Genomic DNA, 26544 nt, shown 5'->3' with positions numbered 1-26544 from the left:
GGAACATGAGAATCTGTCCTCCTCAAGACCCAGGACCAGGCTGATGATGGGGTTTCACATGAGTTGTTATGGCTCCAGCTAAGAGTGTTTACAAGTTACACCTAAATTCTGATTGGTGATTGTTTACCAAAGCTTATGATGAAAATAAACTATCATTCAAAGCTAATGCCATAGGGGGCAGCTAGGTAGCACAGTGGATAAAGCACCGGCACTGAATTCAGGAAGACCTGAGTTCAAATCTGACTTCAGACACTACACTTACTGGCTGTGTGACCCTGGGCAAGTCACTTAACCTTCATTGCCCGGCAAAAAAAAAAAGGTGGGGGGGAGGGCAGATTGATAGAGGGGGCAGTCAGAAACAAAGCTAATGCCATTAGCAACTATTGTTCAATTTGTTTTTCAGATTTAAGGAAGGGAGACACACATCATTAGTATTTATTTACAAAATCTGGAGGTCACACATATATTAGTAGCTGTTTACCAAATTTAGGGGATATACATGTTATTGCCAAACTATACACAAGTACTTGCTTATCTTCCTCCAAAAAACAACTCACATAATAACCTTTTCATCCCAAAATGAGGCTGCCCATCCTAAATTAGCACACTTAGCCCTACTTCAATAACCAACTGCTAAGATCTAACTATCTTCTCAGCTGACTCTACCTGGGCCATTCCCCTATTTTAAAGCTCTCAGTCTCTTCCATTTGCCCTCATCTATGAGTGGTCAGAGAAAGGAAGAAGGGGATGGGGGTGCAATACTTACCCAAGGATAAGTCCATTGTCTCTACCAATCCTTAGTCAAATTTTCTGAATCTTTCATAAGCAAAAGCAGCATGCATTACGATTGAGGAGTAAGTAAAGCCTGAAAAGTTTTGGCTCACATCCTTATAAACTTCAAAGTGAAACACTGCTATGTTACTTAGTAGACTGAGTTGTTCAAGGATGACCAGGTTAACCCACCAGCTACCCCCCCACCCCACCCCCGCAAAGAAGGTCTCCTGAGCAAGTTGGAGAAGTTTCTCAAGGTTATGGTTTTTGTCTTTTGATTTTGACATTTCACAGGTGCAACAATTAGGCTGTCAACCAGTTGTGAATAAATGAATTTAAAAATATTTCCCATGTGCTAAGCACTGTTCTGGGTGCTAAGAATACAAATGTAGACTGTCCTATTCTGAATAGGGGAGACAACATATGAAGGTGAGTTCAGGGGGAGAGTGGCTAAAAAGGCCCAGTGGTCCTCAGTAACAATTGAAACCAGAAAGAAGACCCCAAAATCAGCAGGGCAGAAGAGACATCCCCTTACTAGGACTAATAATTGATTCATAGTTCATTATAGTAGTCTGAACTGCCACGAAGTAAACTGCCCTGGGAGCCAGAGAATCCCCACCCACTACTATTGGGATAGGGGAATTGGGCAGAGGGGCAGAAGTGGGGAGGGGACTCTATATAGGAATGGGAATAGGGAGTGAGCAGCCAGCTGGGAGGAGGAAGAGGATGGGGACATCAGCAAGAAGAGGGCTCCCAGAATTCCACTGAGCCCTCCAGTACCTGCTGAGATCTGGGCAGTGGATAAATTGAAGTTGTGGGGAGAAGAAAGAGAAGGGTTCCCCAAAGCACCTGCTTTAGTTATTCCTCACTCTCATCATGGGAGTGGCCCATCTCCTTTTCAGATTATACATTTTCTTGGTGCTGCTCCTGCATTCCTTGAGTTCAAATCCATGTGGCCAAGGATATTACAAAGGGAATTTCTGAATGAGGTAGGGGGTTAATTCAGATGACCTCTAAGGCCTCTTCTCATCCTGAACCTATGAGTCCTCTGCCTTTTGGAGGCCACCATAACAAGTGTTACATTTTAGCCAAGGCCTGGGGCCCTGGAAAGCTTAGAGAAGAGAACTCCGAGCTTTTCTCTAGAACAGGATCCTAGGCAGGGCAACAGTCATTATCCAATCATAACTAAATCAGATCACAGGATTTTGGCGCTAGAAGGGATGTTGGACATTATAAAGCCCCCTTATCTCATGTGACAGACAGAAATTGAGCTTCTGAGATGTGAAAATATTTCCCCAATGTCACACAGCTAGTAAGTGTCCAAGGCAGTTCTTTTGACTGCAAACCCAACACTTTCCACTGCACCACACTGATGCCACTGACAATTTGAAAATACGGGCATGAGAGCCAAGAGGAAAACTCATGCCTCCCTGGGGTTTTAGATGGGTCTTTAGAATTGGATCAAGCTTTGAAAGACAGGCACTTGGAAAAACACGATGACCAACCCACAATTCATAAGGACACCTAGTGAAACATGCTATCCACCTCCAAATAGCATGCTAATAGACTCAAATGCAGGTTGAAACATCTTTTTTTCCCCTCTTTTCTTTCCCTTACCTTTTCTCTTCCTCTTTCCTCTTCTCCTTCTCCTTCCTCTTTCCCTTCCCATCCCATTTGTTTTACTTGACTATCCATATTTTTAACATGTTTTATTTTTATTGCTTTTCAATGAGTGGGAGAGGGGGAGATGGGTCTGAGACAATTTGGAACTGAAAATGAAATAAAATTGAATTTAAAAAAGAAATGTATCAAGACCCAAAATTGAGCATTTAGCACTTGGAAAAAAAATTGGTTCAAGCTCATTTCTCTTGGAAGAGTCAGTTTCTTAAACAAGAAATATCTACAGCTGAATTCTTATGCTTCAGTCCCATCTGCCCTAAACTCTGTGGGCATCTTTGCTGAAACTTTACTGGGAGATTTTCATGTGTGTCTTAGCAGGAAAGAGAGATGTGGGGGCTTAAAGAGTGGTTCTAAGGGTGGGGGGGGCAGACAGACTTTGAAGAGGATGGGAAACGTGTGGTTTACTTTATTAAGGGGATGAAAAGCTGGGCCTAGGTTGAGGGACAGCTCCAGACTCTCTAGTCATCCTGATACAGGTAGCTTTGATGTTCTGAGAGAAACCCCTGTGACTCAGCCTCCTTTCACATGGTTACTGCTTCACTAGAAGGTGCACTTCCACAGCCTGTGGTAGATAACAGCCCCTACCACTTCCCATCATCTGCCTCTGGCCCATTGATACTGATCATCGCCTCTTGCTGAGCACTATCTGGCCATTTAGCACTACCCCTTCCCCACTCCCACCCCCCAAGTTCCGGACCAAGGGAATGGAGGAGTTGGGGGGAGGGGCTGGTAGAGGAAGTAGAACACAAGAGAATTAGAATAGCTGGTGTTTCTATAGTACTTTACTAAGTGCTTTGCTAAAAAAGCATCGTCTCATCAAATCAAAGCAGCACGCAGCTACTATTGGTATATTATATTATAGTATATATTATACTATTGGTATAATGGTTAGAGCACTAGTCTTAGAATCAAGAAGACCTGAGTTTGACTCCTTTTTCAGACACTTGGTAGCTGTGGGATGCTGGGTAAATCATTTAACCTAAGTCTGTTTCCTCATCTCTATAAAGTGAGGGAAATGAACTCAATCGCCTATAGAGTTCCTTCCGGTTCTCAATATATGAACCCATTTTAAAGATGAGGAAACTGAGGTGGAAGGTGGAAGGACGCACTTGCTCAAGGTTACACAGCTAGTGAGTGTCAGAGCCCGGACCTGAACTTGTGTCTTCTGGTCCTGGATCCAGGGACCTTCCTATTTTGCCATGCTGCCTCTCCAGGTGGACCTGGACAGGCTTATCATCTCCCTCCTTAGATTGTGAGCTCCTTGAGGGCCACTCTTTTTGTTTGTTTCTTATTTTGCATCTCCGGTGTTTAGCCCATATTAGGTGCTTAGTAAATGTCCACTGACTTTATTGGTGAGGTATCCACCATGGTAATGTAACCCCAGGAGTCCCCATGATAAGCCTGGATACCATTGCAGTTATATTGGACTCCATGATGTGTTTTCTCAACTCAATGGACTGAACCATCCATGACTTCCCTCTGCCTGAAGGAAAGAAGTCACGAGACAATCCAGTGTAGCCCTTCCAGCTGGGCATTCCTGGCTAGAGATATAGCAAACAATCTTTTATAGCTCCCCAACCTGACCCTGAGAAGTCTAGAAGGTTTAGCGAGTAAAGGTGAATCATTACCAAAGTTGGGGGCAAAGGAGGGGAGAAATAGAACAGGAACTTGGGGACATACCATGCATTTCTCTCTTGTAGAAACCTCAACATGATTCAATTCAACAAATAGGTATGAAGTATTTACTGCATGCAAGGCCCTATGCTAGGAATTACAATCCTTCGAGTCATAGCTAAAATCTCACCTTCTACAGGAAGCCTTTCCTGATCCCCCTTAAGTCTAGTGCCCGCCTTTTATCTTCTCCAATTTTCCTATCTTGTTCTTGTTTGGATAGAGTTGTTTGGAGCTAGGTAGCTCAGTGGATAGAGCTCTGGGCAAGGTGTCAGGAAGACCTGAGTTCAAATCTGACCTCAGACACTCACTAGCTATGTGACCCTGGGCAAGTCACTTAACCCTGATTGCCTAATTCAGTGAAAAAGGAAATGGCAAACCACTCCAGTTATCTTTGCCAAGAAAATCCCAAATGGTGTCATGAAGAGTTGGACAGGACTGAATAACAACAATAGAGTTGTTTGCATCTTGTCTCCCCCATTAGACTATGAACTCCCTGAGAGCAGGTGCTGTCTTTTACTTAACACAATGACTGACATATAGTAGGCACTTAATAAATGCTCAATGACTTATTGACTAGGGACATTCCTATCAATTTGGCCTACTTGTCGGAAGCTCCCTCCTCAAAACAAAGCAAAACAAAACAAATTTAAAGGCCTTTGTTCCCACTGTTCCCACAGCCTGTATTGTTCTCCTTCTTCCTCTCACCTATTGAAGGTTCCCATGTACTATGATATGCTATCAACTCAAAACTTAATTCCCAACATTAATCTAATCCATAAGCAGGTATTAAATGCTTATTGTGGACCAAGCACTTGAGATATAAACAGAAAACAGAAACAGTTCCTTCCATCAAGGAACTGATGTTTAGTCATAGGAAATAACATGTACATGAATAAGTGCATACAAAGTAAACTATCAGACACTCAGTTGATTGGAGAGGATCCAAGGAAGTCTGAATGTAGAAGGTGGCACCAGCACACAGTTTTGAAGAAAACAAAGGATCCCAAGAAATGGAGCTCAGAAGATACTAAATCCCAGGGATGCAAAGATGTGGGGAAAAGAGATTGGAGTATGGTGCTGGACTAGGAAAACCAATATGGCAGACCTTGATAGGACACTGTGTGTAATAATACCAGAAAGGTAGATTGTGGCCAAGCAGCCAGGTGGCCCAGTGGATGGAGCACTGGATCTAAAGTTAGGAAGACCTGAATTCATAACCTGCCTCAGGCATCACCCTGGGCAAGTCACTTAACTTGCCTGCCTCAGTCTCTTCATTTGTAAAACAGGGATGATAATAATAGTACCTATCTTCCAGGATTGTTGTTAGGATAAAAATGGAATATTTGTAAAACACCTAACCTTAAATGATAGCTATTATCATTTAAATTATTATCATTTATTTTAAATAATTTGTCATATATACTAAATACATTATTGATATTATAATATTTAATGATAATTAAAATTTTTAATAATTTGTTAAATTATTAGCATTTAAATGCCAGAGAGAGAATTTCTCTTTTCTCCCGGAGGTAAGAGGGGCTTTTTGGAGCAGTAGAACTTCATTGCCAGACCTTCACTTTTGAAAACTCACTTTGGCAACTGTGTAGAGGGTTAGATGGCATGAGGAGAGATTAGAGGCAGAGAGACCAGGTATAATAGTGTCTGGCACATTGTAGGCACTTAATAAAAACTTGTTGATGGACAAATGGATAGTTTAGGAGAGAAGAAATGAAGGCCTGAAATAAGGTGGTAGGGATGTGAGTGAAGAGAAAGGGACACCAAGGTACTGATTTGGCATTCACACTTTGAGGAAAGTAGCTGAAGTATTATGGGAAGGGGAAAGTGGATCCTGCTACCTCCTAAGATCCTAAGATTGGGCTTTTTCAGGCTTCCAAAGTAACAGGTGAGGATCACAGATTTACAACTAGAAGGGACCTTAAAACTCATCTAGTTCAACACCCTCATTTTCCTAAAAGGGAACTGAGGGCCCAGACTGGAAGAAAAGGTGCCCCAGCAAAACAAAACTGAAAAACCACAGGGCCATTTCTTCACTGATGCACATAGGGCCACAAAGTCCCCCACTCCTTTTACCTATTGGACATTCTCTTCTGGATTCATGCTTTCTGGAAGGCTCTAATTCATTAACATTAAAAGTTCATTTTGGTTTTTGTAACTTCAAAGAATTCAGAATATCAGTACCAAAATTAAAAGATACTACTTAATTTAAACAAAAACCTCGAGCCCTCTTTTTATGTTCATTGTACCATCATGTCAAGGAATTTAAATATTTTATTAAAAATCTGCCCCGGAAATGTCTGTTGAAACTGTGTGAAGCAGAAGAAAAAGAGGTTTGCAAGCGGAATGTAGAATTACCCACTGGTGATTATCAGATCACAGAATCCGTTTTCAGTAACAAAGAGGTACCAGAGAAGGCTTGATGCTCATTTTTAACCATTTCCCATTTTTTCATGCTGCTGAGAAGCTGGGTTTTTAGGCTGCTGAATGGAATGGGTGATGTTCTAGCAACAAAGAGTTTACCAGCTAAACTATTTAAATCCCCATTTTCACTTTAATCAAAAGCTAAAGGATGGTTACTTAGGCATCTGGCTATACCTCCAGCTAGGAGAGCTGTCAAAAATTAAGGACTCTGTGAGAGAAAGCTCATAACACTCTCAATGATCACAGTGATACAGTAAATATCAGTACTGGAAACCTCAAGTGATCAGTGCCAAGTGCTTAAACCCCTTTTAGGAAGCGGCTAGGTGGCTCAGTAGATAGAGCACTAAGAGTAGACACACTGAGTTCGAATCCAGCCTCAGACACTTACTAGCTGTGTGGTCCTGGGAAAGCCACGTAACTTGCCGGCCTCGGTTTCCCCCAACTATAAAATGGGGCTAATAACAGCAACCTACTTCACAGGGTTGTGGTGAAGATGAAATGAGATGTTTAGGGCTCAAATAAATGCTTGATTTCTTCTTTTCCCCTTTTAGGATCCACAAACCCTGATATAACGGATAGAGTACAGTCGTCACCTCTGACAAATACAGGCTGTATAACCCTGAGCACTGAAGTGAATTAACCATTCAATGAACCACCAAGAAATTCTAAATTGCAAATGCCTTGCTGGTCTGAGGCTTTTCCTGGTTTCCCCAGCAGCTAGTGTCTTCCTCTCCAAGATTACATTGTATTTCTTTATATGTGTTTTGTATATAACCTGCATATCTGTTTTACATACATTAGCATAACAGGTGTAATCAATGGGGTAACCTGGTCTGAATTCATTACACTTGAGTCCAGAGCTGGAACCCTGGTGGGAAGAGAGCACCTTCTAACCCTAATTCCATCTTTAATCTTAATTCTAATTGTTCCCTTTACTCAGAATTAGGTTTAAGGTGTCTGATGGATTAAAAATGGAATTAGGGCTGAGTTAGAAATAGAATAAGGGGGAGAGTCCTGAGATTCACACTCTGGGGCCTTTATCTCAATACACAGAAATTATAATTTTTAAAAAATCTTTTGATTTTTAAACTGATTGGATATTTAGATTTTTGATATGTTTCCTTTACAGATCAGTTTCTTTGAGATGACTTTTGTATGGATGTAGCTGAAGTACTTATCTGTTGTATTACTGTGCTCTTTGAATTATTTGTTGTTGTTTTGTCCTTCATTTTCAAAGAGGACCATGACATCGGGGAGATGATGTCATGACTTACAGGGAATTGGATTTAAGTGAAGGAGGGCTGTGCAAAGTCACCAACCTCACTGCCTCCTCCAGAGCCATCTGGATCCAGTGGCAAGATGTACATCAGTACGATTGGAGATGGCCCCAGATGTTTAAGGCAATTGGGGTTAAGTGACACAGCTAGTAAATGTCAAGTGCCTGAGGCCAGATTTGAACTCACATTCTCCTGACTCTAGGGCCAGTGCTCTATCCACTGTGCCACCTAGCTGCCCACAGAAGTTATGAGCAATTTTTTTTTAATCTCCTTCCTTTCTTTTTGAATTTCCTTCAGATTGATTTCATAGTAGCCCTAGGGAGGGGCAGCTAGGTGGTGCAGTGGATAAAGCACCGGCCCTGGATTCTGGAGTACCTGAGTTCAAATCTGGCCTCAGACACTTACTTAACACACACTTACTAGCTGTGTGACCCTGGGCAAGTCACTTAACCCAAATTGCCCCACAAAACAAAACAAAACAAAACAAAACCTGTGCCCAATGGACTTTGTTGAGATTCTTTGGTACAAGGCCCTGAGGAAGGACACTTGAAAGTACAATGCTTGAGGTCCTCAACTAACTTTCTAAAACTAGAGATGTGGACAAATGTAAAAATTATACCTAGCTAACTTTCTGGGAATAGCAAACATATAATTAAAAGAAGAGTTTGGTAATAATCAAAAGAGTCCCCTGACCTACTGGACTAGAAGCTGGAGGGGCCATTCCATGGATCATGCATAAATGTGGCCCTGAGATATCCACCTAGTCTGGGGAGAAATGCTTCGGGTCAGTGCTGAAGGAATCGCTCCATGAATTGATACATAAGTCTTTTATTGGTCCCTGTGGACTTGTACTTTGGGATGATATAGTCATCCTTTATTGGTCCCTTGGTGCCTATTACAGCATTGAGGTGGGGATTGTTTGATTGTAAAAGGGGATTTGCCATTGGGCCAATGTAACTCCTCCTCCTCCCCCACCCCATCTCTGACTCTGTCTTTCTCCCTCTCTCTCCTTCCCTTCTCTTTCTTCCCCCTCCACTGCATCAAGATTCTTTGAGCTCCTCTTCAAATTTCCATCAAGTGGTAAGGGAATCTCCCTCCCTTCTTCCTTGACAGCTAAACTATGGTGGCTATGAGCATGTGGCAAGAAGTACATCTGCTTGGCTAAGTGAGCATGAAGCTGGATCTCAAATCCCCACTTTGATCTTTCGTTTTGTGCCTAGCCAACACTGGCTCCCTCAGGAAGTCCAGAGTCACTGAAACATTGAAAACATCATCTCTGACAACTGGGAAAAGAGCCAGCTATGGAAGAAGAACCCTGCTCTTGAGGAGGAATTATTCATCTTTCCCTAGTATCTCTTTCAAAGTTCAATGGGAGAGACAGTAGGTGATATCTCCCCCACCCCCCACCCCCACCATCTAAATCAGCAAAAGCAATAATTTTCCTAGTATCAGATACAACTACTCAGCAGAAAATAAGCCCTTAAGAATAGAACTCCAGAGTTGAGCTGCAGAGAAAATAGTCCCAAGGAACCCAATCAGATGACATTCCCTCCAGAAATGCTGTACCAGAAGGATGAATTGGCTTGGCCAGATATTCCCTATACATATCTCCCTACTAATGGACATTGTGTCATGTATACTTATTCACTAGCACTGTATTTATTTGTTGAAGAGTGAGCCCCAGGTTTATTGCAGGGATATCTTGTTACTACTGTTCAAGCTAATCCATTTCAGTAAATGCTTTTGCTTTGAACTATCAATGGTGAATAAACAGGTCGGGGCTCATTAATTATAGTTTTAGGAGTGTGGTCCCATAGAGTACCTTGAACCCACAGCAGCAGCCTCCCAGTATCTCCACCAAGCATAAGTTGAAGTGTAGTTAATACCAGACATTGTAGGAACTCTCAAGAAACACAAGGGAGAAGATGGAGTGAGGGGCTTAAGATTCAGTCTCAAACTCACCTAGGTCGCCTGTACTTATTACCACATGTTCATGTCACCATAGTTGCCAGGTGAGGAGAAACAGTATCCATTCCTTTTACTAGAAATCTGAGGAGTCCAGGAGAGTGAAACAAAAGGCAGAGGGACTCCTTTTAAAGTTTAGTGACCAGTTCTAGTTCTGTGGCCAGTCCTAATTTGACACATACCACCCTCCAACCTATCACAGGACCAATAAGAGGTTGGTCACACTTATCCCAAAGTGCAAACCCTTCACTCCTGACCCTGAGCACTTCTATCCAGAAGTGTCCCAAGTCTCATGTGGGATTCCTAGGCATTCTCCCCAAAATGACTTCTTGGTCCACTGGGGACTACCCACATAACCCCATCACATCTCTATACATACATGTGTCTTCTCTATTATAATGTAAGTTTCTTGAAGGGAGGGGTTGTTTTGCTGTGTCTTTGAATCTAAAGCCTAGCATATAATAGGCTCTTAATAAAGGCTTGAGGAGGGCAGCTAGGTGTCCCTGGAGTCAGGAGGGCCTGAGTTCAAATCCGACACTTAACACTTACTAGCTGTGTGACCCCAGGCAAGTCACTTAACCCCAATTGCCTCACCAAAATAAATAAATAAATAAATAAATAAAATTTTAAAAAATAAAGGCTTGAGGGATTGATTGATTTGCCTCATTGGGAGTTTCCTCCAATTAAACCACAGGTCCAGACCCCACCCCACCTGCCAAAAAGTTAGCTTAAACTAAGGCCATATATATGACAGCCTCTTAGAGGTAGCTTTGAATATATGATGTTTTAAGCTAACCCTTTGCTTTGATCCATAGGATAAAGCAATATTGCAAGTAATTCCCTTTTTCTTGGGCATTTTCTATCATATAGAGCACTGGAAGTTGCTTAAGGTACCTTGGAAATTAAGGGGAAAGATTCACCATCAGTAATGAGAATAGCCAAAAAGAGCATGGTAGAAGTTAGAACTTGGGGTCCAAGTGCTACAACAATGTGTCAGGAGGAGAAAATACAGGGCTAGCCACATAAAATTCAGTAGCCCCTTATTACTGACAGCCAGTATTATAATGTGTTCTGTATTAAGATGGTTTTCCATTTAAATGACTAGAAAAATTAATATATGATTCCAATGCTTGACATATTCAGAGTTGGAATTTCCCACCAGTTCACTGGGTATCTAGAGAGGAGGATTTCACTTTGAATGAATGGGGTTCATTTTCATTTTTTTTTTTTACTGGTCAGTTAGTATCCTCAAAAATTTGTGCTTCAATCTGTTCCATTCACTGGGGCTGAAAGCTTAAAGATGTTTGCATTTTTCTGGAAGCAAAATATCCCCTCAGGACCTTTGTTCAGAATGTTCCATAAACCTAAAATGTTTTCCCCCACCTCTGGCCATTTGCTTGAAGGGAAAAAAGAAATCTTGTCATTTTAGCAGACTGATGGCCTAATGACTCTATAACTGGCAGCTAAACAAAACAAAAACAACAACAACAAAATGCAAACTTAGGCTTCCCTGAGATGCACAGCATCCAAAGCAAGGGGGAATAATTGTCCCCCTGTATTCTACTCTAATCAGGCCACTCCTAGAATTCTGTCTTCAGTGATTTGACCTAGCTTAGGGCAGCTAAGTGGCTCAGTGGATAAAGTATGTGGCCAGGAGTCAGGAAGACTCATCTTGGTGAGTTCAAATCTGGCCTCAGCCATTTCCTAGCTATGGGGCCAAGGGCAAGTCACTGAACCCTATTTGCCTCAGTTTCCTCATTTGTAAAATGATCTGGAAAAGGAAATAATTCCAAATGGGGTCATGGACAGTCAGACATGAACAACCATTGTTTAGAAAGATCATTGATGTTCCATGGAGTAGTCACAAACCATACCTTGTGGGGAATGGTTGAAGGAATTCAACATTTGGACTGGGGTGGGCTTAGAGGGAATGTGCTAGCAATCTTCTAGAATTTGTATGGCTGGCCAGTGGAGGCATGATTAACTTTGGTCTGCTTATCCCCACAGAGCCAAACTAGGATCCATAGAGGAAGGTACAAAACAGTAGATTTAGGTTAAACTATAAAGGGGGGGAAGGGGGAATCAATTCTCAATTAGAGTTGAGTAAGAGTGAAATATATGTCTGGGGAAAGAGGTAAGTGGATTCCTCTCCACTGGAAGATGGCCATTGGTGGGGAATGCTGCAGACAGAATTCCTATTCAGGTCTGAAATGAATTAGATGACCTCTGAAGTTCCCAACAATTCTTCAGTTCTAAAATCTGTTGACCATGTAGCCATTTTTCAAGCCCAACCTCCCTCCAAAGCTGCCCAGGAAAGCTTGACTCACTCTTCCCTTCTCAGTAACTCTCCTTCCCACCTCAGACCTGGATTAGCACTTGTGAGTGGGCACCACTTGTCCCATTTGATAATTTTGTGTATCAGTGTCGTGTCCTCCTATTAAAGGATTCATGAGGTCACGGGGCTGTGTCTTATTTAATTTTTATTCTCTTTCAACCACAGTCTTCTGCATACAGTATGTGTTTGGGGAAATTTTTTTTCCCCAAGCTTGTGGAAGGGCTTTGTAGACTGTTCTCTTGGTACTCAGCAAGCTATACTCTTACTCAGAAGACACAATGAGCAATTTAAAGGCTAGAGCCGTTTCTTATGTATTAGTCTAAGGATCAGATTTGTTGTGGGTGAATTTGGAATCACTGGTTTGCCAAATGGTAAGATGTCAGGCTAGGGAGCAGCTTGTCAGGAAGCCCAGACCCTTGGAGTCCCTTGTAGTCCTGTCTGCCACAGGACTCACTATTAGATGTGATACAATGGGGAGCACACTCAACAGGCGCCCAGTAGCTATAACTATTCATTTACATGTGATTTGCATGGTATCTGAGATCAGAAGCACTGGGGAATCTTCTCTTCCAGAGTAGCAGAAAATGTAAGATGAATATGCTGGGTGACACAGGTCATATTCCTTAAGGTCCCTTCCAGCTCTAGAGTCTACAATCACATGAGGAACAGAACCAAAATTGCAAGGGAAAAAGGCCACCCTAAAGATTTAGGGGTGGGGAGAACTAAGGGGGAAAGTCAGTCCCACTATTTTACTTGCAAATCCTCCCTGGGTGGAGGAGAGTAACAGGATAAGAGTAGTCATGATTTTCCTGGTCACTAAAAGCTGGAAGATTATGCAAATAAGAGATTTGCATTACTAACCTTGTCTCAGGCAGGTTTTAACTTTTCCCTCATCCATTTCTACCCATGTCAAATTGGTCTCTAGGCTAAACACAGAAAGAAGAAACTTTCTGAACTGGGGATATGAGTAGAAAAAGCAATTTGTTTGGAAAAGAGCTGGGGTTCTAGATGTCTAAAAGCCCAATGAGTTAGTGGCATAAAAGGGTGGCCAATCAAGCCAATGCCATCTTAGACCACATTAAGACAGGCATAGGATCCAAGACCAGGAAGCTGAGAATTCTGCTGTTTTCTGCCCTGGATCACACTGGAGTATTATGTTCAGTTGTAGGTGCTACATTTTAGAAAAGACATTGGGGAGGCTGAAGAACATCTACGGGGGACCAGAAGGACAGTAAAGGGTTTCAAGATCATGCTATTCAAGGATTGTTTGAGGCAACAAGGAAGTTTTGCCTGGAGAAGAGAAGACTTAGGGGATAAGTGGCTTTGCACCTCAGTCTCCTCATCTGAAAAATCAACTCTCATACCTTTCAGCGGTCAATCCCATGATTCGATATTTTGTGGCAAAAAATAACCTCCCCTCTAAAGACACAGAAGAATCATAGGATGGAGGTGGGAAGCTTGTGTATTAAAATTTAAGTGTGGTCCCAAGTAGAAAAAGCATCATGATGCAAATGAGAGGAAGTCAAGTATTTGAAGTCAAGGGACCTGAATGCAACCCCCATCTCTACTACTTATTGAGCTGTATGGACTGGAGCAAGTCACTTAACTTCTCTGGGCTTCAGTTTCTTCATCTGTAAAATCAATAGGCTTGACTAAATGAAACCTGTGGTCCATTCCAATTATAAATCTATAATTTTGATCTCATCCCTAGAATTTTGACCAAGTGATGACTTTTAAATTAATTAAATTTTATCTTTTTCACTTAAAAAAATCTACCTTCTTTTCCTCCTACCACCACCAACTTCCCCCACTCCATTGAAAAATAAAGTAAAACAAAATTATTGTAACAAATACACATAGTCAAGCAAAACAAATTTCCACACTAGCTATGTGGCAATTTTTTGGCCACAACAATGCATAAAAATGGGAATTAAGTTAGAATATTTACACCAATGAAATCTTTGGATCTCCCTGATCTTTAACTATATGCATTTTAGTGGGAACTTTCAGGAACAAGTGATGGATCATATTTAATATGTTAACATGCATCATGAATTCTTGAGAGCAGATGTATTAGAGTTAAAGGAAAAATTATTCATGATACAAGAGAAATGGAATTTTAATTGTCATCAGGTGGACTAATGGCAATTAGGTGTGGGATAGATGATAAGTCAAGATAAACTGATGGAAAATGAAGGGACTAGAAGAAAGGACCCAGAGGAGACGGTTTCAGAGAAACCCATGAAGACTTAAATGAACTGATTCAGAGTGAGGTAAGAAAAACCTAAAGAAAAAATTATACCATAACCACACTGTAAAGGCAAACAACTTTGAAAGGTCTGAGAATTCTGACCAATGCAGTGACCAGTTATAGAGAGATGAGGCATCTTACCCACCTCCTGATACAGAAGCGATGAATTCTGGGTGCAGATTGAGACATATTTTTTTTAAGTAGTCAATGTTGGAACTTGTTTTGCTTGACTAGGCATATTTGTTATACAGCGTTCATTTTTTTTTCTCAATGGAGATAGAAATAGTGGAAGGAATAAAAAATAGTTTTAACTGAAAAAAAAATTTTAATAATAAGAAAGGACCCAAAGCAAAGCTTGAATCACAGCTTAAAGAAAGAAATTGGGATGAGAGAAGAGATTAGGGGTGCATAAAAATTAAATCCAAAAAAAAAAAAGAATAAAGGCAGAAAAGTTAGTCAAATATTTCCTAAACTAGAATCCAGGTAGATGACAACTAGGTAAAGCTAGTGATTCTCTAGACAAACGTTTGGACCAGACATCAAAAGGGATTGAACCAAACAAATAAATGGTCTTGCTATTTCTAGGCCCCCCCAAAATAACTTGGGGTACCTAGGTGGTGCAGTGGATAGAGCACCGGCCCTGGAGTCAGGAGTACCTGAGTTCAAATCTGTCCTCAGACACTTAACACTTACTAGCTGTGTGACCCTGGGCAAGTCACTTAACCCCAATTGCCTCACTAAAACAAAACAAAACAAAAAACTTCATCTTGGACTTCAGGGAGGAAACAGGGACAGATGGTGAAAGAACATTAACCCTGAAGTTCTGGTTTTAGGACTAGAAAAGTAGAGTGAAAACCTGGAAGGCACTGGTTAAATCCTTTAATTATCTGCCTAGCTGAGGAATGAAAAACTTTAACAGGAAGTATGCAAGATTGAGAGTTGGGGAAACCTATGTTAGATTCCTAGTTTTGCTACTTCTCTCTCCACATCAATAAAAGGATGGGGTTATAATAGTCTCCCTTAGCTAAATAGAGCCCTTTTTACCTCTACTGGTCCATAATCTACCTCAGCAGGGTAGAATTTGTACCCAGGAATTCCCTCACACCAAAATGAAATTTGAAACTGTATTACCAGGTGGCAATGGATAGGACAGGAAAAGGAGGTACCCACAAGAGGAGAGAGTGGGCAGAGGCTAGGACTCTGGAGCAGACCTCATAGAGAAATCTCTTCCATATGGGTGGCAGCAAAATAATCAAATAAATAAATAAATTCTAGCCAAGTCTAAGGACAGAAATTTTCCCTGGGGAGCCTTTATTTTTTGATTCTTTCTCTCTTAGTTTCTGATCTTCACAATCCTGCATTGTTTTTGTTGTTTGTCCTTCTTACTCGAAGAGGATCATGACACCGGGGAGGTGATGTCATCACTTGCACTGAATTGGATTTAAGTAAGGGAGGGCTGTGCAAGGCCACCAACCTCACTCTCTGCTCCAGAGCCATCTGGGTCCAGTGGCAAGATATACTTCAGGATGACTGGAGATGGCCCCGGATGTTTAAGGCAATTGGAATTAAGTGACTTGCCCAGGGTCACACAGCTAGTAAGTGTCTGAGATGATATTTGAACTCAGATCCTCCTGACTCCAGGAGCAGTGCTTTATTCCATTGTGGCACCTGGCTGCCCACAATCCTGCACAGTATTCAGAACAAATATTATCTCTATTTTACAGATGGAAAAACCCAAAGAGGGTGTGTAGTAATGCCCAAGTCAAATCCAGGACAGGAATCCAGTTCTCTTGGCTCCCAAGACAATTCTATGACCACTTGGTGCCTCTGAGTTCTATCTGCAGGCAGGCCACACGTCACACCTTGTATCCTCCAGAGAACTACAAGCTTTCCTTGAGGGCAGGGAGTTTTTCTTGTATCCTCTAAAGCACTTTACCTGATGATGGGTACACAGGAGCTTTCATGTGACTGTGTTCTCCTCTTGCCTCATTATGGGGCGATGTTGACCCCAATATCAGTGGTTGAAAGTCCTATCAACTTGGAAAGGTGGCCAGCATGGGCCTTCCTGGGACCAGGCCTGTTCAGAAAGGTTCAGCACCAATGGTGGCCACAAGGGTGATCAATTTTTTTGGTCGTGACAATTCTGAAAGACCTACGGCAGTATGCCTCAGTGAAAGGATATTGAGATAGAAGGTCCTGTCCTCTCCTTTCTAAGAGAAAATGTTGGCCCTATATGGACTAGGCTTGAAGACAGTCAGAGATGTATCCAACCTTGTGAACCACAGGCATCAGGTCTGAGTCCCTTTCAAATAACTAGTATCTACCCAGACCTTAAGGTGACTATCTGGAAACAATTTGAAAGTCTTTAGGATCTGGCCAGGGGCAGAGGGATGTTGGGTACAACTCATACCTCTGAGACTTACTTCCTATGTCACCTCTGGTAAGTCACAATCTCACCGGGCTTTACTTTCTGATATGCAGTTTAGACTAGGGATAACACACTAGACTGGAAGAGCTAATTTCAAAGCCCACCTCAGATACTAACTGTATGACCTTAGGCAAGTAGATTAACCTCTACCTCAGTTCCCTTATATATAAAATGAAAGGGTTGGACTCAGTGGTCCTTAATCTTAGTGACCTATAAACCTATGATTCTATGAAAAGACATGCCCTTGGGCCTTCATTCAGAATTTTGTTGACATTCACCAACAACTTTCCCCTGGCCTCACTTCTCCACCCAGTGCCCAAAATGTATTTCCTTCAGAAGCCTGGCCCTATTCCTTTACTCATATACTGCCCGCGCCCCTCCCCCTACTTCCTGTTGCTTACCAATTCAAAGGAAACCCCAAACAATTTACTGTTATTGTTTACCACCTCAACCACCAAGTTACCCACAGGGTATGAGAGTAGCAGCTCGAGCTGACTCCCAGTGGCAGCTTTTGGTGCATTTGGCAGTCTCTCCAGATCAAAATTAAAAAAAAAAAAAAGGATCTCAGGATCTGGAGGAACCTCCAAGGTCAGCAGATACAGCCCCTCATTTTACAGATAACAAACTGAGGCTAGGAGAGGCTTGCTGAGATAAGCATCAGAAGGAGAATTCAAGAAGTGCTCCTTTAAGAAGGTCCTCACACCCCGGAAGGACAGATTTAAGCAGTGGTAGCAAAGAGGGCTTGTTAAGACTACCCTGACCTTTGAGGATCCGAGCATTTAGAGCGGAAGGAGATTGGAGAGGTCAAGAAGGAAGCCAGAATTCTACCACATGGTGTCTGACCCCAAATCCGGTGCTCTGCCCCCTGACACCACATCTTGCCTCTTTGTAAAAACACTTAGCATAGTGCCTGGCACATAAAAGCGTCTTATACAGGTTTATTCAGACAGTAGTACCTATTTAATAGGTGATTATTCCCTTCCCTTCTCCCACCCTCTTCCCCTGAATCATAAACTATGCAATGCGCAGAAAGAGTAAGAAGCCTTGGATGAGTCATTCATCCCTTAGCTATATGACCATGGCCTTGAATGGCCCCCCCAAGGAGCTTGGAGATAGGTGATGGCCCTACCACTTCCTGGTTATGTCACCTTTGGCAAGTGGCTTCACCTATCTGTGCCTCGGCCTCCTCCTCCTCCTCTGGAAAATGGGGATAATTTGTGCAGTGCACCTACTTCTCAGGGTTGTTGTGAGGAAAGTACTCTGCAAACTGCAAATCAGTGGGTGACTATGTGCCAGCAGCTAGGTGGCACAGTGGATAAAGCATTGGCGCTGGATTCAAGAGGACCTGAGTTCAAATCCAGCCTCAGACACTTGACACTTACTAGCTATGTGACCTTGGGCAAGTCACTTAACCCTCATTGCCCCACCAAAAAAAAAAAAAAAAGACAGATATTAAAGAAATTTGCAGGGGCAGCTAGGTAGCACAGTGGATAAAGCATCAGCCCTGGATTCAGGAGGACCTGAGTTCAAATATGACTTCAAACACTTGACACTTACTAGCTATGTGACCTTGGGCAAGTCACTTAACCCTCATTGCCCCACCAAAACAAAACAAAAAAAAATAACCAAAAAAAATCCTCTATCTTGGCCAGAGAAGTTCAAGTTTTCTTTAGGGCTTGGAACATCAAGAGTGGCAAGACTCACAGTCCCTAGGTGCCAAGGGGCCTTCAACTAGCCCTCCACAAGCATAAATCCCAAGCTAGCCTTTTCCTCTCTAGGATATATTCTTGGAGGACTAGGAATGGGCAGGCCTCAAAGCCAGAATAAAAGGAGCCTGGGTGTGAGCACACAAGAGAAAAGCCCACCAGAGCCCTTGCTGCTTCCTCTGTCCAAACCCTAAACCTCATACGTACTATGAGCCTATTAGCCAATGTCCCCTGGCCAGAAAAGAAGTTTCAATCACCACCACCACCCCAGCCACACTCTCCTCCCCCCCTACCACTTCTCACTTCTATTAAGTCTTCTTATCACTTCTGACATTTCCTCAAGGCCCAAATAAGTGCACTGGATTTCTTTGAACACAAAACCTCAAGCTGGCTTATTTGGAACCCTCAGTTCCCAAAAGCAATGAGTAAGGGTTCTGACTAGGAACACAACCTCAGCAATCCACCGATCACTTCTCAGAGACCAGGGTCCCTCATTCACCTCCCTTAAGAGGCTCTCTCAGATCTATAGTGCTTTCAGGTTTGCAAAGCAGTCTTTCCCACAGCCTGCAAAAGGCAAGTAGCACATGTTTATTGTGACTACTTGACAAGATGTGGAAACTGAGTCTCAGAGAAATTCAGTGACTGTTATAACTGCCAGGAAGCTTTTCTGCATATTAAACCTAAACCCCCTGCCTATATCATATCTGAACATAGTTGTTTGCAGGTGAGCTCCTCACAAGGCAGGGCTCTTTGTGTACTCAGCCTAGCACATAGTAGGCACTTAATAAATGTTTGTTGACAAAATGGCATTGTGATGAAAATCCATTCTACCTGCTGTTGTCCCCAAGTTTCTCCAAGTGCTTGAGAAATTCCACTCCAGGGATGGGCTCAATTTCCAGGTTATGAGACCTCTCCCCACCCCCAGTCCTCACCCAGGCTGAGCACAGGAGAACCATGATGAGTTTGCCAGGTCTCCTGCATTGAGGCTCTGCTACTAAGAGATTGCTGTAGCTGGAAGGGACCTTAAAGAGGACGTTTAGGACAAAGAATATAGAATGTTGGATGTCAGAGCTGAATGGGACTTTTGAGACCATTTAAGACAGCTAGGTGGCACAGTGGATAGAACATCAACCCCAGAGTTAGGAAGATCAGAGTTTAAATCTGACCTCAGACCCTTACTAGCTGGGCAAATCACTTAACCCCTATTTGTCTCAGTTCATCTGTTAAATGGGGATACAGTGGTGAAGGAAATGGCAAGCTGCTCCAATATCTTTTCCAAGAAAATCCCAAATGGGATCATGAGAAGTCAGACATGACTTAAAATGACTGAACAACAACAAAGGAGGTCCAGCTCCAATGCCACCACCTCTGTGACTCTTTCCCTCCTTCCCTCTCCAGGGAGAAATCAGCTCTTTGCACTTCAATACCAATTTATAGCTCTTTGAAGCACTTATCCTCTTCCATACTCCAGTGGTGTATAAATGTCAGCTTCTGCTCGCTATAAACTCCTTAAAGGCAGGGATCCTATCTTACTCATCTTTGTGTCCCTTGTAACAAGCATTCATTAAGTGTAAACTAGGTGCCAATCACTTCACTAAGCTTGGAGCTGAGGATGAAAAGACCAAAGGAAACCCTCTAGCCCCATGGAGCTGATGTTCTATGGAAGAGGTAATACATATAAAATCAAAGCATACACAAGGTAATACATATAAAATCAAAGCATACACAAGGGACTGGGCTGATTCCATTGGTGGAAGGAACTCCCTTGGAAGCTCTTGTCTCCACTGGGGGTTGGCCCCTTTTCTCCGACGTTTAGTCTTAAGAGTTACCTAGAACACTGAAAGGGTGAGTGAGCTTCTCAGGATCACACATGGCCAGGATATGTCAGGAGGAAGACTTGAACAATCGGATTCCTAAGCTAACTCTATCTGCTGCGCTACACTACCTAGACAAAATGTAGGTGAGATAAATGATCAGGTGAATCGAGGTGCATAAACCAACCAGCAGCCGAAGGGTGCGGATCAGGAAACGCTTCACATAGGAGCTAGAACAATGTTTTGAAGGAAACAAGAGATTCTAATTGACAGAGGTGAGGGGGAAGAGCATTCCAGGTACCAGTGAAAGCCTGGGTAATAGGGTATTATACTGAAAAACAGCAAGGTCAATTTGACCGAGCCAGAACAGGCAGGAAAAAGAGTAATACCTGATAAAGTCAGAGAAATAGATCAAGGCTAGGTTTTGAAGGATTTTGAAAGCCAAATAGAGGATCCCGTACTTGATCCTGGAAGCAATAGGGAGCCAGTGCAGTTTATTGAGTAGGGGAGTGACCTTTATTTTATGAAAATCACTTTGGTGATGGAGGATATGGAGGATAGATTGGAGCAGGAAGACCAATCAGAAGGCAATGGCAATAGTCCAGGTGAGAGGCGATGAGGTTCTAAACTAAGATGGTAGATATGTAAAGTAAGAAATAACAAGATTTGGCAACTGATTCATTAAGTGGGGTGAGAAAGCCTGAGGTTTCGAGGATAACACCCATGTTGAAATCCTCAGTAACTGAAGGAGGGTGGTGTCCTCAACAGAAATAGTGAGTATTGGTTGAGAGGAGGTGAGAGAGACCAGTTTTAGGCATGTTGAATTAGAGATACTAGAGGCATGATGGTTTGAAATATTTAAAAGGCATCTGAAAAAACAAAAAAATAAAAATAAAAGGCATCTGGAAATACACAATCAGCTCAGTAGAGAGCCTCTTGATAAGGTCACTGAGTGAGTATATAGAGATAACAGAACCCAGGACCACACCCATGCCTGTTTAAATGGAGCCTAGAATAACATTAGTTTTTTGTCTTGTCACATCACACACACACACACACACACACACACACACACACTGATTCAAATGGAGCCACAGTCAACTAAGATCCCAAGATCTTTTTCACACAAATTGCTTTTCCCAGTTTGGGAGCATGACACAGATGATGAACCAGCAAAGGATACTGAGGAGCTGCGTCCCAGGTAAGAAACAAGAGGAAGCAGTCACAAAAGCCCAGAAAGAATATGCAGGACGGCCCAGCGCCACAGGGAGACTGAGAAGAGTAAGCATGAAGACACAGGATGGAGGTGACTTTGGAGAGAGTCATTTCAGTTGAGGGATGAGATTGGAAGCCAGATAGATGACAAAGGGCTGAGGAGTGAGTGAGACAGGAAGTGAAGACAAGAGCTGTAGATAGGGGTTTGGGTTTTGTTGTTTTTAGGAGGTTGGCTGTACCATTATCCCTTCTACATTTGGGGAGTTGGGGCATGGTACCCCCATAATCTGGAAAATACACATAAAACTTTTTGGCCCTCCCTTCCTACCAGAGAAATCTGATTTTTTCTTTTTCCTTTATGGGCTGTTTACAGTACCTTATTCTAAAATTTGGGTTGATATTATACAATACTCTACACGTATTTGATGTATTTCTGAGTTTCTAAACCTTTTCTGTGTCACCTGGTGGCCTTCCCATGTTGTCTGCAGCTTCCACAAAACTCCTCCCAAATTCCCATTTCGTTTTTTATGCGGATCCCACCATATAGCAAAACCACAATGGGGAAAGTCATGATGTGGAAGAGATGACTGGAAGAGGAAGGAAGATATAGGATGATAATTTGAAAGAATGGTAGGCCCTTCTGAGATGGCTGGTTGGTTTGTTTTCCAGGACAGAGGAGATGAGCACATTGTAGAGAAGAGTTAGTGATAAATAAGAAAAAATCAGGAGATGATAGGAAAAAGGAGGATGGGGCTCCCAGTGAATGAATGGTCTCTAATTTCTCAGTCAGGTATGAAGCTAGGTCCTCGACTAAAAGGATGAGGGGAGAAGATGATGTTGGAGAGCTGAGAAGTTCGAAGAGTTTCTTTGGGGAGTGGGAAAAATCAATTAGAAAGGAATAAAAAGACAGGCTCTCGGGGGTGAGTGCAGACGTTAAGTGACTTGCCAAAGGTCACACAGCTAAGAAGCATCTATGGTTGGATCTGAACTCAGGTCTTCTCGATTCCAGGTCCAGCACTCAGTGTACTAAGACACCACTTATTATGCCACATGGTGTTACATAGTAGCTATTCAAAGACTATTTGCTTTGTTTGGTATTCAAGGTTCCACAATCTGCTGCTAACCTCCCTTTTCAGTCTAAACTCATCTCTATTCTTCTATGCCTCAGTCAAACAGTGTCTCTGAACACATTTCATATCACCCCACCTCCAGGCCTCATGGTTCTCCAGGCCTGTAATGTTCCTCCATCCACCTATTCAATCTAGACCCATCAGAGGCAGTAGTGGGGATGGTAAAAGGAGTGTTGCATTTGTTGTCAGGAGATGGGTTCAGAAGCTTGTTGTTGTTTGTCCTTTGTTCTCGAAGAGGACCGTGACATCGGGGTGATGTCATGACTTGAAGTGAATTGGATTTAAGTGAGGCAGGGCTGTGTAAGGTCACTAACCTCACTCTCTATCCAGAGCCACCTGGGTCTAGTGGCAAGATACATATCAGGATGACTGGACATGGCTCCAGATATATGGGGCAATCGGGGTTCAGTGACTTGCCCAGGGTCACACAGCTAGTAGTGTCAAGTGTCTGAGGAAAGATTTGAACTCGGGTCCTCCTGACTCCAGGGCCAGTGCTCTACCCACTGCTCCACCTAGCTGCCTCTTCCCTACTTGTATGACCATGATCAAGTTACCTAATCTCTGTGAGCCTTGGTTTGCTAATCTGAAAAATTGGGAGAGAAGGAGAGACTGGGGTACACTATATGATCTCGACATTATCTTTGAAGTCCATCTCAACTGCCGCCCCCTCCAGGAAGGCTTCCCAAATCTCTAAATTAGTAATGACCCTCCCCATGATCCATTCCCGAACACACCTGTCCAACTTCACAAGATACTGCATTTGTGCCTCTCTCGTGCACTGATCACTAATATGGTTATTCTTACATATGCCACATTCCTACCCACCGCTATTCCCTATTCTTTTCATACCTAACTCACTGGGTCATTGGAAATAAAGAACTTGGTAAGGCATTCTAGAAATAGGAGCAGTCATGATTTTGGGGGAGCTGCTGCTATCCTCATGAGGATATAACTTTATCTAAACTGTCTATTTCTTCCAGCTTGACACACATTCCCAGTATACATTCACTGTGTTTAATTGCTGGTGGCACAAATGCTGAATTCCCACCTCCCTCTGCTGGACTGTCTCGTTACTACACTCCCAGCCCACGCACTACCCAGTCGTCCCCCACAAGAGTGGCAGCTCTCCCTCTCCATGTGCTCTCTCTTGTCCCCACCTACCTGGCTTAGAAGGTTATCTCCTAAGAAAATAGAAGTCATGTATGGTAACCACAGGATCCCATGGCAAAGAAAGTAAGAGGTCCTGCCCCTGCTTTGTTCCCCACAAAGGAAAACTGTGCTTGGTGAAGCTTGTTTCCATCCCCCTACATCTTCTTCATCAGATGGAGGGTGGCATGGATTCTTAAATACAACTCTCCCATCTGCAGACCCTCCCCTTACTAAATCCAGAGGAGAACATCTCAGTAAATATACACCATGGGCTCCAGGCTAGGCATCCGCCTGGGGTCTCCACAGCTTCTCTGATCAAATTAAGTAAGAGCTCATCACAGGGGATTCCCATTCCCCTGATGGCTAGCTATTTCCTTTCCCATTCCACCCCCGCCCAAGATCCTGGCAAATTCCTTGAGCCATGGACTTAACTCACTGTCTCCTGCAATCCCCTAAATGCTGGATTTGGAAGAGAGGAAAAAGATGTAGTACCAGCCAGCAATGTATAAAGAACTGGGAGAAAACCCAATGCAGGAGAAAGAAGAAAAACGTTCAACTATTAAATCTGTTTAGTAAAGACAGTTTTGATCATACAAAACAACAAGTTAACAATAATCTGAGGGCCAGACATACCACTGGGTTGGGTTGGGGGAGGGAAGATCAGGAGGCAGGCATTCAACCCAATCCCCCAATGCCCCTCCCCCATATGCCCCTGAGGGAGATGAAGAACTGAAGAACTACTCCCAACTCCTTTGCCCCCTGCCCCCTCCACTGCACTGGGGGGGGGGGGGGGAGAAGGCCTAAGACACTAGCACACGGGGTTCCCCCAATTCCACACCTATTTAATACTGGGAAGAAGGGGGAGGAGTCTCTCCACCCCCATTGGCCAGTTGGAGAAGTCACTGAAGGGTGAAGAGAGTCACCAGTGAAGAAGAGGGTAGAGGTGGGGCATCTTTGGTGAGAAGGCTTCCTCTCTGTCCTCCAGGTCACTCAAAGGAAGGACAGAAAAGAGAACCCAGAGAAAGCAAGCCTAGGGAAGGGGAAAAGGCAGGGGGTCCCACAGCTGGAGAGAGGGCCAAGCAAAACATAAAAACTACGGCTGCCACAAATAGCCCAGGCTCATCCCCAGACAGGGTGGGAGGCTCAAAGGCGGCCCGAGAAGAACAAAAAGAAAAGGCTAAAATCAAGGAAATATAAAACCAGGATAGCTTTAAAATAAGGGAGGCAGGCAGATAGGACAAGTTGGATGGCCCTAACCACAGAGAACCAAAGGACCTTATCTCCCACTCGTCTTCCAGAATGGGGCTCTGGCTGCGCCCTGCTTCAGGTAGCAGACACCATGGGATCAGACTGGCTCCAGATTGGGGGGAGGGGGGAAATGGAGGAAGGTGTGCAAAAAACCCCCCAACAACCCAGGGCCCTGGACACCATCCTCCCTACTCCCTGGCCCTGCATATCTCTCGGTAGGAAAGGGGAGGGAAGGTGTTTTCCAAACACATAGTGTTCAGGGAAAGTAGGAAAAGAGGGATGTTCTGAATCCAGGGCTGTCCCCTCCTCCACAAGGTAGCTCTGACTTCCCCCATTCACTAAGGAGGGAGGGAGAGAGGAGGAGGAAGAGAAAGGCTCCCCAACCTTTTAACTCAGTGCCAATGTCAGGGAAGCCCTTCCCCCTGCCCTCAGCACCCACCTGCTAGAGAGAAAGACCAGGAGCCACCAGTTTTAAAATCTTAGCCGGCTTCCCATGTAGATAAATATGTGGACTTTTCCCTGGATGGGTCAGGTCCCAACAGGAAAGCTCTCTGAACCACATCAGGGCCCCCTACCCACCACCAACACTCTATCAACACACTGATTCAAGCCCCCTGTCCGCACACTCACACATCCAGCCCTGGATGCCTGCCCCTTAGCCACAGCTCCAGCTGTCCAAAGCCTGTGAGCTAAGGCAGGGGAAGCTTTCTGGCCCCCAGCCCTAAGGCCAAGTCCCCCTCACCCATCCCATACCACAAAAGCCCTGTCCTCCACAGGGCTCAGCTTCCCAGCCACTTGGCCCCCAAGTCTACTGAAGCCTCAGACTGGGTGACAGGAGGGCAGAGGGAACAAGATAACACACACTGAAGCAGCTCCCTGAAGCAAGCTCCCCCAGAATACCTTTGTTTAAAAAAAATCATCCTGTGACTTGGGAGGGAAAAGGGGGGAAGGAGGAGAAAAAAATAGAAATTTTATAAAAATTCAAGGCCAAATCAGCCGAGAAAAACTGCACAATGAGGAAGATCTTGAGAGCAACTTGCCCCCTTGTCCCCACCCTCCCACCCTCCCAGGAGTCAGGTGCCCCCAAGAGTTGTCCAGGAGCTCCAGGGAAGGTGGCAGGTAAAGGATCAAAATTCATCAGCTGACAAGTTTCTGGGCTCCATGCACGTGGGAGCTGGGGGAGGACAGTTCTGTGTCTCTGCTTTTAAAAAATATACTTAGAGAGTTATTGCTTGCCCTCCAGCAGGGTGGAAGGAGGGCTGAGGGTGGCTCAGTGAGCAAGTGCAGCCGCCTCCAGAGCCCGGGCTTTCTTCCGCCTCTTTAGGAGCAGAGGGTTGGTGGCATCCTCAATCTTCTTAATCTTGATTTGCTCGTAGTCAACACGCATGGTGGCCAAGGCACTGGTCATCTCTTCCTGAGGAGGAGAACAGCAGGGGTAAATAGGAGGAGAAGAAATAAG

At 43.6% G+C, this 26544-nt stretch overlaps 1 protein-coding gene across 1 annotated transcript in view; it reads right to left on the bottom strand.

Annotated features, from left to right (window-relative positions):
- Positions 1 to 24391: 24391 nt before the first annotated feature.
- MAPKAPK2 (MAPK activated protein kinase 2) overlaps positions 24392 to 26544 on the bottom strand; it is a 67335-nt gene continuing 65182 nt past the window's right edge. Inside the window, exon 10 of the mRNA XM_043962487.1 lies at positions 24392 to 26499. Within this exon, the coding sequence (XP_043818422.1) occupies positions 26356 to 26499 (144 nt within the window). The 3' untranslated portion in view covers positions 24392 to 26355. The remainder of the gene's footprint in view (positions 26500 to 26544) is intronic.

The sequence above is a fragment of the Dromiciops gliroides genome, chromosome 4 (genome assembly GCF_019393635.1).
Source record: "Dromiciops gliroides isolate mDroGli1 chromosome 4, mDroGli1.pri, whole genome shotgun sequence".
NCBI classification, from domain to species: Eukaryota; Metazoa; Chordata; class Mammalia; order Microbiotheria; family Microbiotheriidae; genus Dromiciops; species Dromiciops gliroides.
The sequence above is the reverse complement of the archived record's forward strand: the minus strand, read 5'-3'. Positions and strand labels throughout refer to the sequence as shown.